At 35.3% G+C, this 12723-nt stretch overlaps 1 protein-coding gene across 2 annotated transcripts in view; it reads left to right on the top strand.

Moving 5' to 3' along the window:
- Positions 1 to 12723, top strand: part of LOC149580707 (MLO-like protein 1) — a 406166-nt gene that overhangs the window by 237817 nt on the left and 155626 nt on the right. Inside the window, exons 4-5 of one of the 2 annotated variants that reach the window (XM_089814525.1) lie at positions 12152 to 12268; positions 12425 to 12518. In XM_089814525.1, the coding sequence (XP_089670651.1) occupies positions 12152 to 12268; positions 12425 to 12518 (211 nt within the window). Of the gene's footprint in view, positions 1 to 12151; positions 12269 to 12424; positions 12537 to 12723 lie in introns of both variants that reach the window. The other variant, XM_089814517.1, reaches the window with a different exon arrangement.

Here is a 12723-nt window from a genome sequence, read left to right as displayed (position 1 = left end):
TTGATCTAGTTGGAACTATCACACCCCTCTCATCTGATGGACATAAATGGATAATAATAGCTACAAACTATTTCACTAAATGGGTGGAAGCAGTCCCCCTAGTCTCAGCTACAGGAGTTCAGGTCTCCAAGTTCATCTTGTACCACATTGTTTTCTGCTTCGGCATCCCATCCACCATCTTCACCGACCACAGAGGTAACTTTGAAAATCTCAACATGGAAGAATTATGCACTTCCCTCTGCATTCATCACCGCTTTTCTAGCCCATATTTCCCACAAGGTAACGGCCAAACAGAGGCAACTAACAAAACCCTCCTCAAAATCCTAAAGAAAGTTGTCAATGATTTCGGCCGTGATTGGCACCTACAAATAAATCCAGCCCTATGGGCCGATCAAACTTCCTTCCATACATCCACAGGCACAACTCCATACTCCCTAGTCTACGGTGCCAAAGCGATACTACCTATAGAGGTTGAACTTCCCTCCTTGTGCATATCTTTGCAAGGGAAAATATCAGATGAAGAATATAGAGTAGCTCGGCTCACCCAGCTAGATCTCTTAGACAAGAAGTGACAACAAGCCTATGATCATCTCACAGTCTATCAAACTCATCTCAAAAGGAATTTCAATAAGAAGGTGCTTCCATGACACTTTCAGTCAGGTGACATGGTCCTTAAAGAAAACATGAAAGTCCAAGTAGATCGAGAAAAGAAAGGCAAGTTTGAACCTACATGGCTTGGTCCTTATGTTGTCACTACTTCTTTTGGCTCCGGAGCCTATCAACTATCTACACTAGAAGGAGAACTCTTGAATGATCCTACTAACATCATTCATCTCAAGAAGTTCTATGCTTGAATATCCTTGGTATACCTAGCTTTTGAAAAATACAAAAAAAAATAGTAAGGAGAAATAAGCGTCCAATGGTGAAAACTTGGCAATTCAAGCGCCTTGAATAGGTACCTTGGTGAAAACCTGTTAATTCAGGCACCTTGTGTACTAAAGACTAATCCATTATCTATCACTATCCTATCCCTCATCCATTCACCCACCATCCCATAAGATACACTTGCTTGTTCCCTTGGTGTTCCAATCCAAATATCCAAAATCTGATGAACCTTGTAAATACCTCCTGTACAGCTTGTAAATCTTGTACCAAAGCTTGTATTATACCTTGTAAATCTTGTACCATACCTTGTCTATCCGAATCTTGTCCAAGGTTTGTACCATATTCTAGCCTATAAATAATCTTGTATCCTAGCTTGTATACTATCACGTGCACACACAAAACCCCATTTTCACTTAAGCTTTTCGCAAACCATCTACCTATCCACCTATCACCTATTATAGACATCCCATCCTTCACAAACATTTCCATCTCACAAAAACCAAAACATGAACAAACTTGTACATTTGTAACATATCTTGGTCCATCAACTTGTACATCCTCTTTATCTTAGTACCATTGTATCTATCTAGCGTTCGTGTCAGTTCATCCTTGATCAGCATCTTGCACCCATCACACAGCTTGGTTAGCTATTCCAACGCATCCTTTAGCTAGATTTCTTTTCACCAAAGTGTTATCTTTCTTAGTTTAGCTTGCCAGATGCATCACTCATCCAAATCCACCAGCTTTGGTGCTCTTCGATAAGTCCTTGCAGGATATAGCTTTCCTCATGTCTAATCTTGGTCCGTTAGTACCTTGTCCTACCCATCTCATTGGCAAACGACTCTCTTTTGGATTTTCACTTTCTTTTGATTTGGGATCTTCCCTTTTGGGTCTTGAAGTATCTTTTCCAAGCAATCTCCTTGTTCCCTCCTCAAGGTTGCCACGATCTTCCATATCATGGTATGCTGTGAATGGGACAATTAGAGCGTAAGGTCTTGATCAGGTCTTTCGTTTATTTTTCTTTTCTGCTTGTGGGTTCTCCAGTGTCATTTCCATGCTGCTTCCTCTAGGATTCATGTGTGATGCTGGGGCAATCCTTGCGTGTTTATTTTTAGTTAGTTTGTTAGTCCTTTGGACGGTTGGTGAAAAGGCCTTGATGTTCTTGATAACCTTGGAAATTAACCAATAGTCCTATAGCAAATCTAGTGCTCAACTACATGGTGGTACTTCTCTTTGAAGTATCCCCCTGCTCAAAAAGCTTCAATGGTTTTCCTTCATCTCCATTATCCCCCATCCATATCTAGCATTCGTCTCTCCTACCCCAGCTTATGCATCAGTATCTCTTTGAATCACTCATCACTCTTAGCTTTAGGGATCCACAATCCTAGTCTTAGGGATCCACCAATCCAAATCAATCCACCAAGCCTCATCTTTTGAGATCCACAATCCTAGTCCTAGGGATCTCCGAAACCCATCTTCCACCAATCTGACTCTTTGAAATCCTATTGCATCAGCTTTATAATCCCCTCATCCATCTCCCTATCCAGGATTCCTTTTTATAGCGCTCTGCTCCTTCATCCTCCACCTTCCCTAAAGTCTTAAGCTTGCTTCCTCTTCTGCATCTGATTCTCCTTTATCATTCTCCCATAGTGAGAGTTTGAGCTAATTCAGCCCCTTCTCTTTGCCAATCTGAGTTTCCTTGCTCATCCAAGATTCTTTTACTTTTCAAGAAGCCATCGAGCCTCGCTTTCTCTCCCCACTACCTTCTTGAGGGGGCATCTCACAGTCCATTCTCTCCTCTTCTGCTCTAGCCTTGGGCATCTTATTTTCTTATCTTTGATGCCATGCCACTTGCGGCATCACATCAAAGAGGGGCAAAATGTAGACACCTAAAAACCTTTAGAAAATAAAGTATTTTTATTTTTTGAAAAAGTCCTGATGACATCATCATTTATTAATTAATTATTTAATTAATTAATTAATTAATTTTTATGCCATTAAATCCCTTTATCTTAATTAAAAATATTTAATTAAGGAATCCCTCCCAAAAATGTTTAAATCTTATTTAAACATTATTTCCTTATTTATTAATTATTTAATTAATAAATTGACCAAAAAACCCAAAATAAATAAAAAATTTATTTTTTGCCCAAAACTTGGCCAATTTCCTTAAGACCACTAACCTCTTCCAAAATCTTCTAATCCTTCTTTAATTTTAATTAAAGGCTAATCCCATCATTTCCTACCCCTAATCCCAACTCAAAATATTTAATTAAGATTAAATATTAATCCTCATGTTTATTAAAAAAGTTTTAATAAATATCTCCTCAACCCAAACCCTTGAAATAAATAAAACTTTATTTATTTCCTAAAAATCTAATTTATCCTCATCCTAAGAAGTTCTAGACTCTTCTAGAAAGTCTTCATCCTCATCCTAGGAAATTCTAGACTATTCTAGAAAGTCTTATCCTCATCCAAAGTCTAGACTCTTCTAGAAGATGTCTTTAAACCTAATCCTAATCCCCTCCTAACCTTGTCACATTCCCTAAAAATGGGTTAAGACTTACTAACCCAAGCCAAAGTTAACAAATATCTCCTCCTTCACCCACCCTCATTAAATGCCATCCACTTGCATATCCCTAAGCTAATCCTAAACCATCCTAATCCATCCTCTAATCATTTGCACAAGCCTAAGCAAGCTTAAAACCCTCCTAATCAAGTCCAAGTTGAAATTGCTCTCATCACCCTCAAAATATCTCAACCATAAAACTTTATGAATCCCACTAGGCCATAAATGACTCTGCCAAGCCCTTTTATTGCTCTTACAAGTCATTATGAGGGTCTTTATGAAGATTTTATCCCTTGAGCCTCCTTTTTTGACTCATCCTTCCCCTTCCCTCCATTCTCTCACCATGTGACATGTGTCACTCCTTGATTAGTTGTAAGGAAGCACAATCCATGTGCTCTCCTCTCATGCAATCTGAGCCCTCCATGAGATTTTTCCCATCCTTGAATCTTAGCCCTCAATCCCTCAAGCCTCTTGCCTATAAATTGGATCCTTCCCCTTTGTAAAATAACACAATCCATGAAGTGAAGTCATAATTCCATTTTGAGAAGCCATTTTACATCAAAACCATACACTCACACCCAAATTCCAACTCCATTTGAAGCCCTTTTTGAAGCATAAGCTTGAGCATACATCCTATCTATTTAGACAAAGATACTCAACAAGAGAGCTTCTCATTGAGAGAGCCCATTGATGGCTCATATTCTCAATTGAGAGTTCATCTTAGTCTATCTTGAAGTTCATGAATTTTGTTTAGTTTGTAGAAGTTTTATTTAAATTTGGTTTCTATTAGCATACTAACATTGCTCATATACAATTGTAATTGTGGAATCATCTTTAGCAAATGCATCTTGTTCTTGTTGCTCTTGTGGTTGTCCACTTGTAGCTATTGGATTTTGTGAAGGTGGTTCTTGTGGATTCACCTTCTCCTTGGTTATCTCAGCTACTAACTTTTGTAGTTCCTCTACACTGACCAAGACTAGATTGGTACACAATTGCGCTTGCAAAGTAGTCTGATGAAGGATCTTTTTGAGATCCTCTGCAATCAATGGGTTAATGTTCTGACCAGAGGTGTCAGGAAAATCCTTCACAATAATTATCTCTATAGATGTAGGTGTTGCATGTGGAGGACTAGGCGGTGGCAGTTGTGTGTCTTGCACACTCTATTTCTGTTGATGTTCTTTAGCTGTTGCCATATCACCTTTATGTGTTTCCTTCTCTACTGCAACTTATTCCTTTTCTTTCTCTCCTTCTTCCTCCTTTTCATTTTCCTCTTCTTCCTCATCATTATTTATTCCCTCAAAGGGATCTTCTTGTCCTTCCTTCACTCTATGCAGCCTATAAATCAATTTCCATATTTGTGTGGACTTCTTTACAACATCTTCAATTTTATTTTGTAAAATGCTAAAGGCTCTATATTTGGGTGTGAACTTGCTCCCATGTTTCTTACTTGCCTTTCTTATTTGACATTTTTTCGTTCAAGCATTACACAAGCCAAAGTTTACTCTCTTATTTCTTGCTCCATATTTAGGCAATAATGCCATTTATTTTCTATAATTAAGTATAGCTCCTTAGGCATAGTACTATCAAGTTAAAGTGGAGTATTCTTGAGCTTGGCCATCATAGTGTAAATTGACTCTTCCACTATGTTTTTCTCTTCTCTTGTTAGCTTATTAAAATCAATAGTTTTCAACCCATACAAGTTTTCATTATCCCTAATATTGTCACAAATATTTTCCAAATCTAATTTTGTGGTGTGACTTACCACTCTAAATTGTTCATTATCATCAGATTATGTCCTCTCCTCATCTATTTTTGGAGGTGCCACATATTTTCTCCTCTTTTTCTCTACTAGTCCTCCTTGCTCTATAGCTTTCTTCTTTTCTTGTTCCTTGGCTACCTTTGTTTTAGCTCTTGTATATGCCCTTGTGGTAGGCTTTGCTGGACTTGGCTTGGCTATCTTCTTCTTGCCTTTTGGTTGTGTAGCAGGATGCTTTTCTGCTTTCCTCTTTTTAGGCTCTGCCTTAGGTGCTTTCTCTTCTTGATTGGCACCTTCTTCTTCTTCAGCATCTTCACCTGTTCCTTGGGTCAGTGCTAATGGTCCTTGCCCCTATTTCTCTTCATCATCATCTTCTTTCTCTACCTCTCTATGCCTTCTCCAAATTTTTCCTTAAGCTTCTTCACTAGTTTGTCCTTTTTCTTCAATGTAGAAGTTGTCTTTAGCTACATATCTACTTTGGATCTCACCACATCATATGTGCCAAAATTTGGGGCACTCTTGTCTACTTCCTCAGCTAATAATGTTGTTATTGTTATAGATGCTTCATCAATATTTGTTTCATATCCAAGAGGTCTAAGGCATCTTACCCTTGGTATAGTTGCTTGGATATAGGTGTAATCAATGTCAACAAGAAAACAAATATCATTTGTGTGCTTCTCCACAAGTGAGACTAGAATCCTAAGTCTCTATTTCATTGAATTCTTGAAATCTTCAAAATAGCTAATCATTAATGTCTCAAAATTTGCCCCCATTTGTTCAATGTATTCATTCACCTAGGCTACAATGGACCTATTTGTTTTCCAGCTAACTTTTCCAAAAGATGGGAATTCATTCTGTACATAGAAGAATATACATATCAAAATTGTATGAAATTTACATTGGGCTCCATTTGTTCTTCTTATAGCTCCAAGATTTTCATTGATTTACTACAATTGTAGTTCAACTAGATCATAAGTATGATCCTTTTTAACAAGTTTGTAGCCAACATCTACTGCAATGCATGGAACACTATTGAGTCTGCTAGATTGATAAAATTTGTGAGATATGACTCTGACAGCAAAATCAACAAAAGGATCCTAAATGGTATCTATGGTCATGCCTCTCTTGTTCTATTTGGCTCCTATATTCTTCTCAATGGCTTCTTTAGAGTCACTTCTTAGGTTCTTAGGCTGATCTAGGGTTGGATACCCTATTACCTTGTGAACAATCCTTTTTGATATTTTGACTGGGCCATCTTCTAACGACAAGTTACCATCATGTATCCTACTCAACACAATTTTGATCCATTTAGTCTTAAAAATAGTAGGGAACTCTAGGGCAAGAGTTAAGCCCTTCCTCTCAATGATTTGGAATTCTTCCTTCAAGACTCTATTTTCACACAATCTATCATATGCTTCCTTGATCTTCATATCTCCTATAGCACCTATTTTGCAGTTGTAACATCTTCTAACATCTTGCACCATTACTACCTTAGGAGGAATTACAAATAGGGCTCTGGCTAGGCCATTCTTGTAGGCAACTTTAGGGATAGGTCAAAAATTAGGTTGCTTAACTTTTTTTGACACTAGTTGAACTTCAAATGACTCTTTCTCCTGAAGTTTCCTAGAATTGGAGGCCATTTGTGCAATCTAGGGTTTCAACACAAAGAAATTTTGAAACTGCATAGCTCAGCACAATTATAAATACCTTAAAATTGATGAAATTGTGTTGAATCTTTGTTGAAATCTGTTCAAACACTTGGAATACTACTTGGAAATCATTCTGCACTCTTCTCATCTTTTCTCTTTTGTTCATGATGATGAAAAATGATTCAAAATGCGATATATCCTTGTTTCATAGCATTTAATGCTTAGTGCATTTGTAGCTAGCCACTCAACTTCCATTTTCTTTCTACCACTCAACATATATTGGAGTTTCCCTTACTCAGCTTCCACTAGAATTTCCCTTCACTCGGCATCTACTACCAACTCGGCTTCTACTGACTTTGGCAGACAACTCGACATGTACTAGATATTTACTCTGCATCTAAAGGAAACTTTTCTCACTCGGCAACACTTGTGAAAACTTGAAATTTTAACTTTCCATCTCTATTCATGTTGATCTATCTTTTTCAGTACTTACTTGTCTTGGAATTGATGTATGATAAAGCTTTAAATATCAACCCCACATACCTTCTTTTTCTTAGTTGAATGAAATGTGACCACTTGACCTTTTGTGTGAAGTGATCCCTTCATTGGATGTGCTACTTCCATCTTTCTTCTTCCATGTCTTATTCATTTCCCCTCTAATGTGTTCAACACCTACCTTTCCTTTTCCTTTGTTGAACTCTAAGTTGGGTGCCTTTGTCCTTGTTGGGAAATTTCTATTGATGTGTCTAGTCTTTAAACAACTAAAGCATGTAGTTTGGCTCAACCATCTACTGTAGTTTCCACTAAAATGTGTTCTTATGCAATTTTTAGGGATGTGTCCATATTCTTGATAGTAGTGATAGCTATGCCTAGTGTTGTTGTCCCAATTGTAGTGATATCCATGATTGTTTGACCTTGCTGGGTGATTAGGTGTCCACATAGGCTCTGATCTACACTCAAAAGCTTTATGTCCATACTTCTTTTAATTGTAGTAGTGACCTTCAAATCTTGGTGTCCTAATAGTTCTAGTCCTATAGTCATGTGCCTGATATCCTTGCTTGTTGTACTTGTCACAATAACACATGTTTCTAGGTTTGTCATGCTAATGGGCATTCTTGCTTCTACACACATTAGAGGTATGTCCCTTTTTACCACAAAAATGATAAGTAGATTTAGTATTCTTAACTTTGTTACTTCTTTCTTTTGTGGTCTTGGATGACTCTCCTTTTTTAGTGTTGGTGTACCCTAGTCTTAAGTGTTATTTTTGGCTCTTGGTTATTTCAATAACTGTTCAAAGTACTTGATGGCTTCATTGGGTTTATTGAAGCTCTCTGCAATCTCCTTATCTCTTTTCAGGTCATTTTGTAGTTGTTCATTTTGCATCTTTAGTGTGGAGATCTCAATGTCCTTGACATCCAGTTCATGATGTGCATTCATCATCTGGCTTAGGGTGTCTAGCTACATGTTGGAAATTCTTGCAAGCTCAATTGACTTTTCCTCCAATCTATTGGAAAGGTTTCTCTTGTCTTCTTCTATCATAGCCTTATCTTCAATGGCTCTTTTCTTCTATTCAGTCACTTCACAAAGCATCATGGCTTGTGATTCTTTTTCAAGCTTGAGAGTTCTAATCTCTTCTGCTTAAGCTCTATTCTTTTCCATTAGATCTACTATTGTTGCATCAAACTCTTTGGAATCTCTATTTACAAACAATTTTTAGTTGTTAATCTCCTTGTATTGTGTATCATTCTCAACTATGGTAATCTCTCTTCTTCTCTTTAAGGATTTTCTTAGCTCTTCCCTAGCTTCTTCCAAAGAATGCAGAATGAGGTGCATCTCAATTTCCTGGTTCTCTATGATCTTCCCAAGTTTGTAGAATTCCATTTCTAAATCTTTTTCTCCAAGTTGTAAGCCTTCTCGTTGTGAGAACTTGGCTCTGATACCAATTGTTCGAATTTACAAATGAGAAGATTTACTTCTGAGAAGGGGGGTGAATCAGAAGTAACAAACTTTAACCTCTAAAACTTTTAATCTACTATCAATCACATGCATCTAACATATCTAATTAATATGAAAGTAAAGACATGCATGAAAATAGATAACACAAGATTTTGGTCACCCAGAAACCCTCCAAAATGAGAAGGTAAAACTGGGATGGGGATGACACCCACAACTTATCACTATAGCAATATGTAACTTGTTAAGGTTATAAAGTTTGACCATCATCAATGGTTTTCCCTGTTAAAGGCTTTACACCTTGTTAAAAGTGACCTGGTTAAAGGATTTATAAACACTCACTTGGAATGTCACAATATTAAAGGATTTACAACCCTATTAAGGATTTACAATATGGCTACTAAACCAACCTATCATCATAGGATTTTCATTCTCCTAATACAATGGTTAGAAAGTATAGTAGAATGTCTTGACCTAATAACTTATAATCTTCAATTGTTGATTCTAGATCCTTGTTCTACTCAATCTAATTTGATCCTTCCTGATCTAATATAACTCTATTTGTAGTGCTGATACTTTGTTTTGATCAACTTGATTTTGTAGTGTTACTCTTCCTCTATGTCCTTACAGCCCTTTGCTTCCTTCAAAACTTCACTAGCATTCTTTCATGCATTCCCACATAACTTCTTACTCTTCCTCTCGATAACAATTATGTGGTATCGACCTCCTTTTAAAGTTTTTCAAGACTTAGGGTTAGGTATGAATCTATGATCAAGATTCATCCATCTTTCCCACTCAATTCTTTCCATATTTCCTGATTAGTTGCATGCTTTCTCCATTTCTCTGATTGGTTGTATGTTGATTACATAGGAAATTGAATAGATTCGATCTTATCTTTTAGATCCTTCAAGATTCATCTTGAGTCTACTAAAAAATGGTTTAGATCTGAGTTTGTGAAGGCATAAACTCATATGTTGATTATGTGTTACTCGACACTTACTATTTACTAATGCTCGACACATAAAGGATTCTATCTTGCTTAGCTCCTATAGTAACTCTACCTTGCTTGACATCTATACTTTACTTGGCTCATATACTAACTTGGCATCAATTGTCACTCGGCACTTGAAACTTGCTCGGCACCTATTGAATTTTTGGCTTGGCACATATTGTAGCTTGGCATCTATATTATAGTTGGCATCAACCTTAGAGTTTTCTTAAGTGTGTTGGCACTCAATTGTCAAAACCAATCTGAGACCAACAAGAATGATACTAAACCTATATTTGACCAATGGTATGTAACTCTCTTTCTAGAATAAACATGGAAAATATTTTCATTTTATTTTATTTAATATCTAAAATTTATCACAAATGCAATAATATATTTTCTTAACAATATAAGCAAAAGAGGCCATGATAATATAGCAAAATAATTTTAATATAATCTAATATTTATATACAAGTTATTTAACACAATTAGAAGTAAATAGAAGATAATGTAATAGTAATTCTAGATAGACAATAACATAAATAATAATTCAAAAAATGCCTAAAATATACAACATAGTTGACCTAATAGAAACTCTAGCTAGACAACATAGTTGACCACTAATTTATAAAATTCCTAAAATATATGGTTGAGATAAGTTTTAAGAACAATATAATGATGTTATATTGTGTAATAAAATTCATTAAAATATACAATGAATTAACACCTTGTAATGGAAATTCTGAAAGGGTGAAAATTAAAATGTGATTACAATTTATTTTGATGTATATGTGGTATATATATATACTTAAGTAAACAAGTGATATCGACAAAGACAACCATAAAAAAATATTTGGGAAATTCTAGTTTAGCTTTGATCCTTCATCTCAGACTATTGGTTTCTAAAATCTTGGGGAGCGACTTCTCTATTGTGAGGTACCTAAGGTTTTTTAGGTTCATTTTTCAGAACCAAGGAGTACATTTGAACTATTTTATGTTCCTGGAGCCAGTAATATGGTTCTACATCTTATTTGTTTCCTTCAATCTCTCTTAGAGGTTTATCTTTCCTTTGATTTGGCTAGTTGGGTGAAAATTTCCCTCATTATTCTTGGATGGAAGAGCATTATTTTTTGCCCTACTATGTCTATTAAGGTTTTTCTAGAGAGATCATGAAGCAACTTTGTGGATCAAACAACGAGCCCCTATTCTAGTTTGACTAATTTTTTATGGTTTTTGCTGCTAAAAAGGTTCCATTTGAAGCATGTCTTCTCTATATTCTCTTCAATGCACCACTTCCCCTTGGTGCTACCTAATGATACTTCTATAGACGTGAGGTCTCAAATTTTTATCATAAAGTGTCTTTTTATAGCTTAACAGAAGGATTCAGCCATCTTATTATTGTATTTCTTACTCTCAAGTCCTATTGATATGGATCTAAAATATATTGAGGTGGTGATGTAATGTGTGGGTAAGGCTAAATGTGGCATGGAGGTAATTTCTATTTTTATTGGTTGTGGAAAAGCAAGGATGATTTTGAAGTGGTTTATGAGATGGTTTTATCTTTATTCAAACATTCCTATAGAGGAGGGATCTCCTTCTATTGAGGTGGAGGGATTTTTGACTAGATAAAGAATCTATTCTTTTTATAGGAAACCATGATTGGTTTGAATTGGAGGGTACTAGGCTCCATGATTCTTCCCAGTATTCTAGCTAGCTTTTTATTGGATTTCCTTTTCAAAAATGTAGTCATGTATATGAGATCCCTTCTCTTCCTTATTATGATGGTGGAAGTCATTTTGAGTCCCAAGTTGGTTTTGAGCCAAAATAAAACCCATGGTGGTTTGGGGTACTTGGTATAACCTCACATTTCAACCAGATAATTGAGGTTCAATCTTCTTAGGTGTCATTTGAAGATAGTTTTGGGATCCATATTAAAACCCTAAGTTTATGGGTTGGGGAGCCTTCAAATCCTAAAGGATCTCCCTTAAGTGAATGTTTGATATTTGATATAAGGCTTTGGCCTTTTCTATTGTACTAGTTTGGGCACCTTGAGTTTCACTTGATCTAGCATTTTACACTATTATCTATATGTTGGTTTTGGGTTGTTTTATAGCTCTACTTAAACTTTGCATCTTTTATTATTTGTAGTATTCAAGCTCTCCTTCAAAATATGGTGGTATTGGTTCATCAAAACATGTTTTTACTTTAATTTAAAAAATTTAAGAAATGAAAATAATTAACATCTCTAATATAGAATGTTTATCTATAGAATTTTTTTAACATTTATCAAATCAATTCTATTTTGAAATATATGTACAAAATTTAACTTGTAAATGTGTATTTGGTTGCAGGGAAAGGAACCTTTCCTATCCATAGAAGGTTTACATCAGTTGGATGTTTTTGTCTTTGTGTTGGCCAGTACTCATATAATATTTTGTGTTACAACGATGCTTCTAGGATATATAAAGGTTGGTTTATATATTATTTATAAAGAAGTTTTTGATAAGATGATAAAGTGATGTTTTTTCACATTATAAATGAAATATAGATAGGCACATTCAAAACACTAGAAATATATGTATATTCATATTAACTATTTTCACTTTTTTTTAAAATTCTTATAGATTCATAGTTGGGAGCATTGGGAACATACCATCCTATATAAGAAAGAGGAAGAAATGAACAAGAATAATCGAGAAGAATCGAATATAAATCAAGGTGAAATGTCTGTAAAGAGTGAGTCAAAAAATATTATTATTATTATTTATGCTTAATGCACATAACATGCAAATGTTTGTTTAGATATGTTTATTCTTACTCAAATTTATCACTTTAAGATAAATAAATCAACATTATTTTTTGATATATTCCTTTCATCAAATAATATAATTACTTTTCAATAAAAGATTAAAATTGAATAATG

The sequence above is a fragment of the Cupressus sempervirens genome, chromosome 1 (genome assembly GCF_028749045.1).
Source record: "Cupressus sempervirens isolate cs-2001-9-10 chromosome 1, ASM2874904v1, whole genome shotgun sequence".
Lineage (NCBI taxonomy): Eukaryota > Viridiplantae > Streptophyta > Pinopsida > Cupressales > Cupressaceae > Cupressus > Cupressus sempervirens.
The sequence above is the reverse complement of the archived record's forward strand: the minus strand, read 5'-3'. Positions and strand labels throughout refer to the sequence as shown.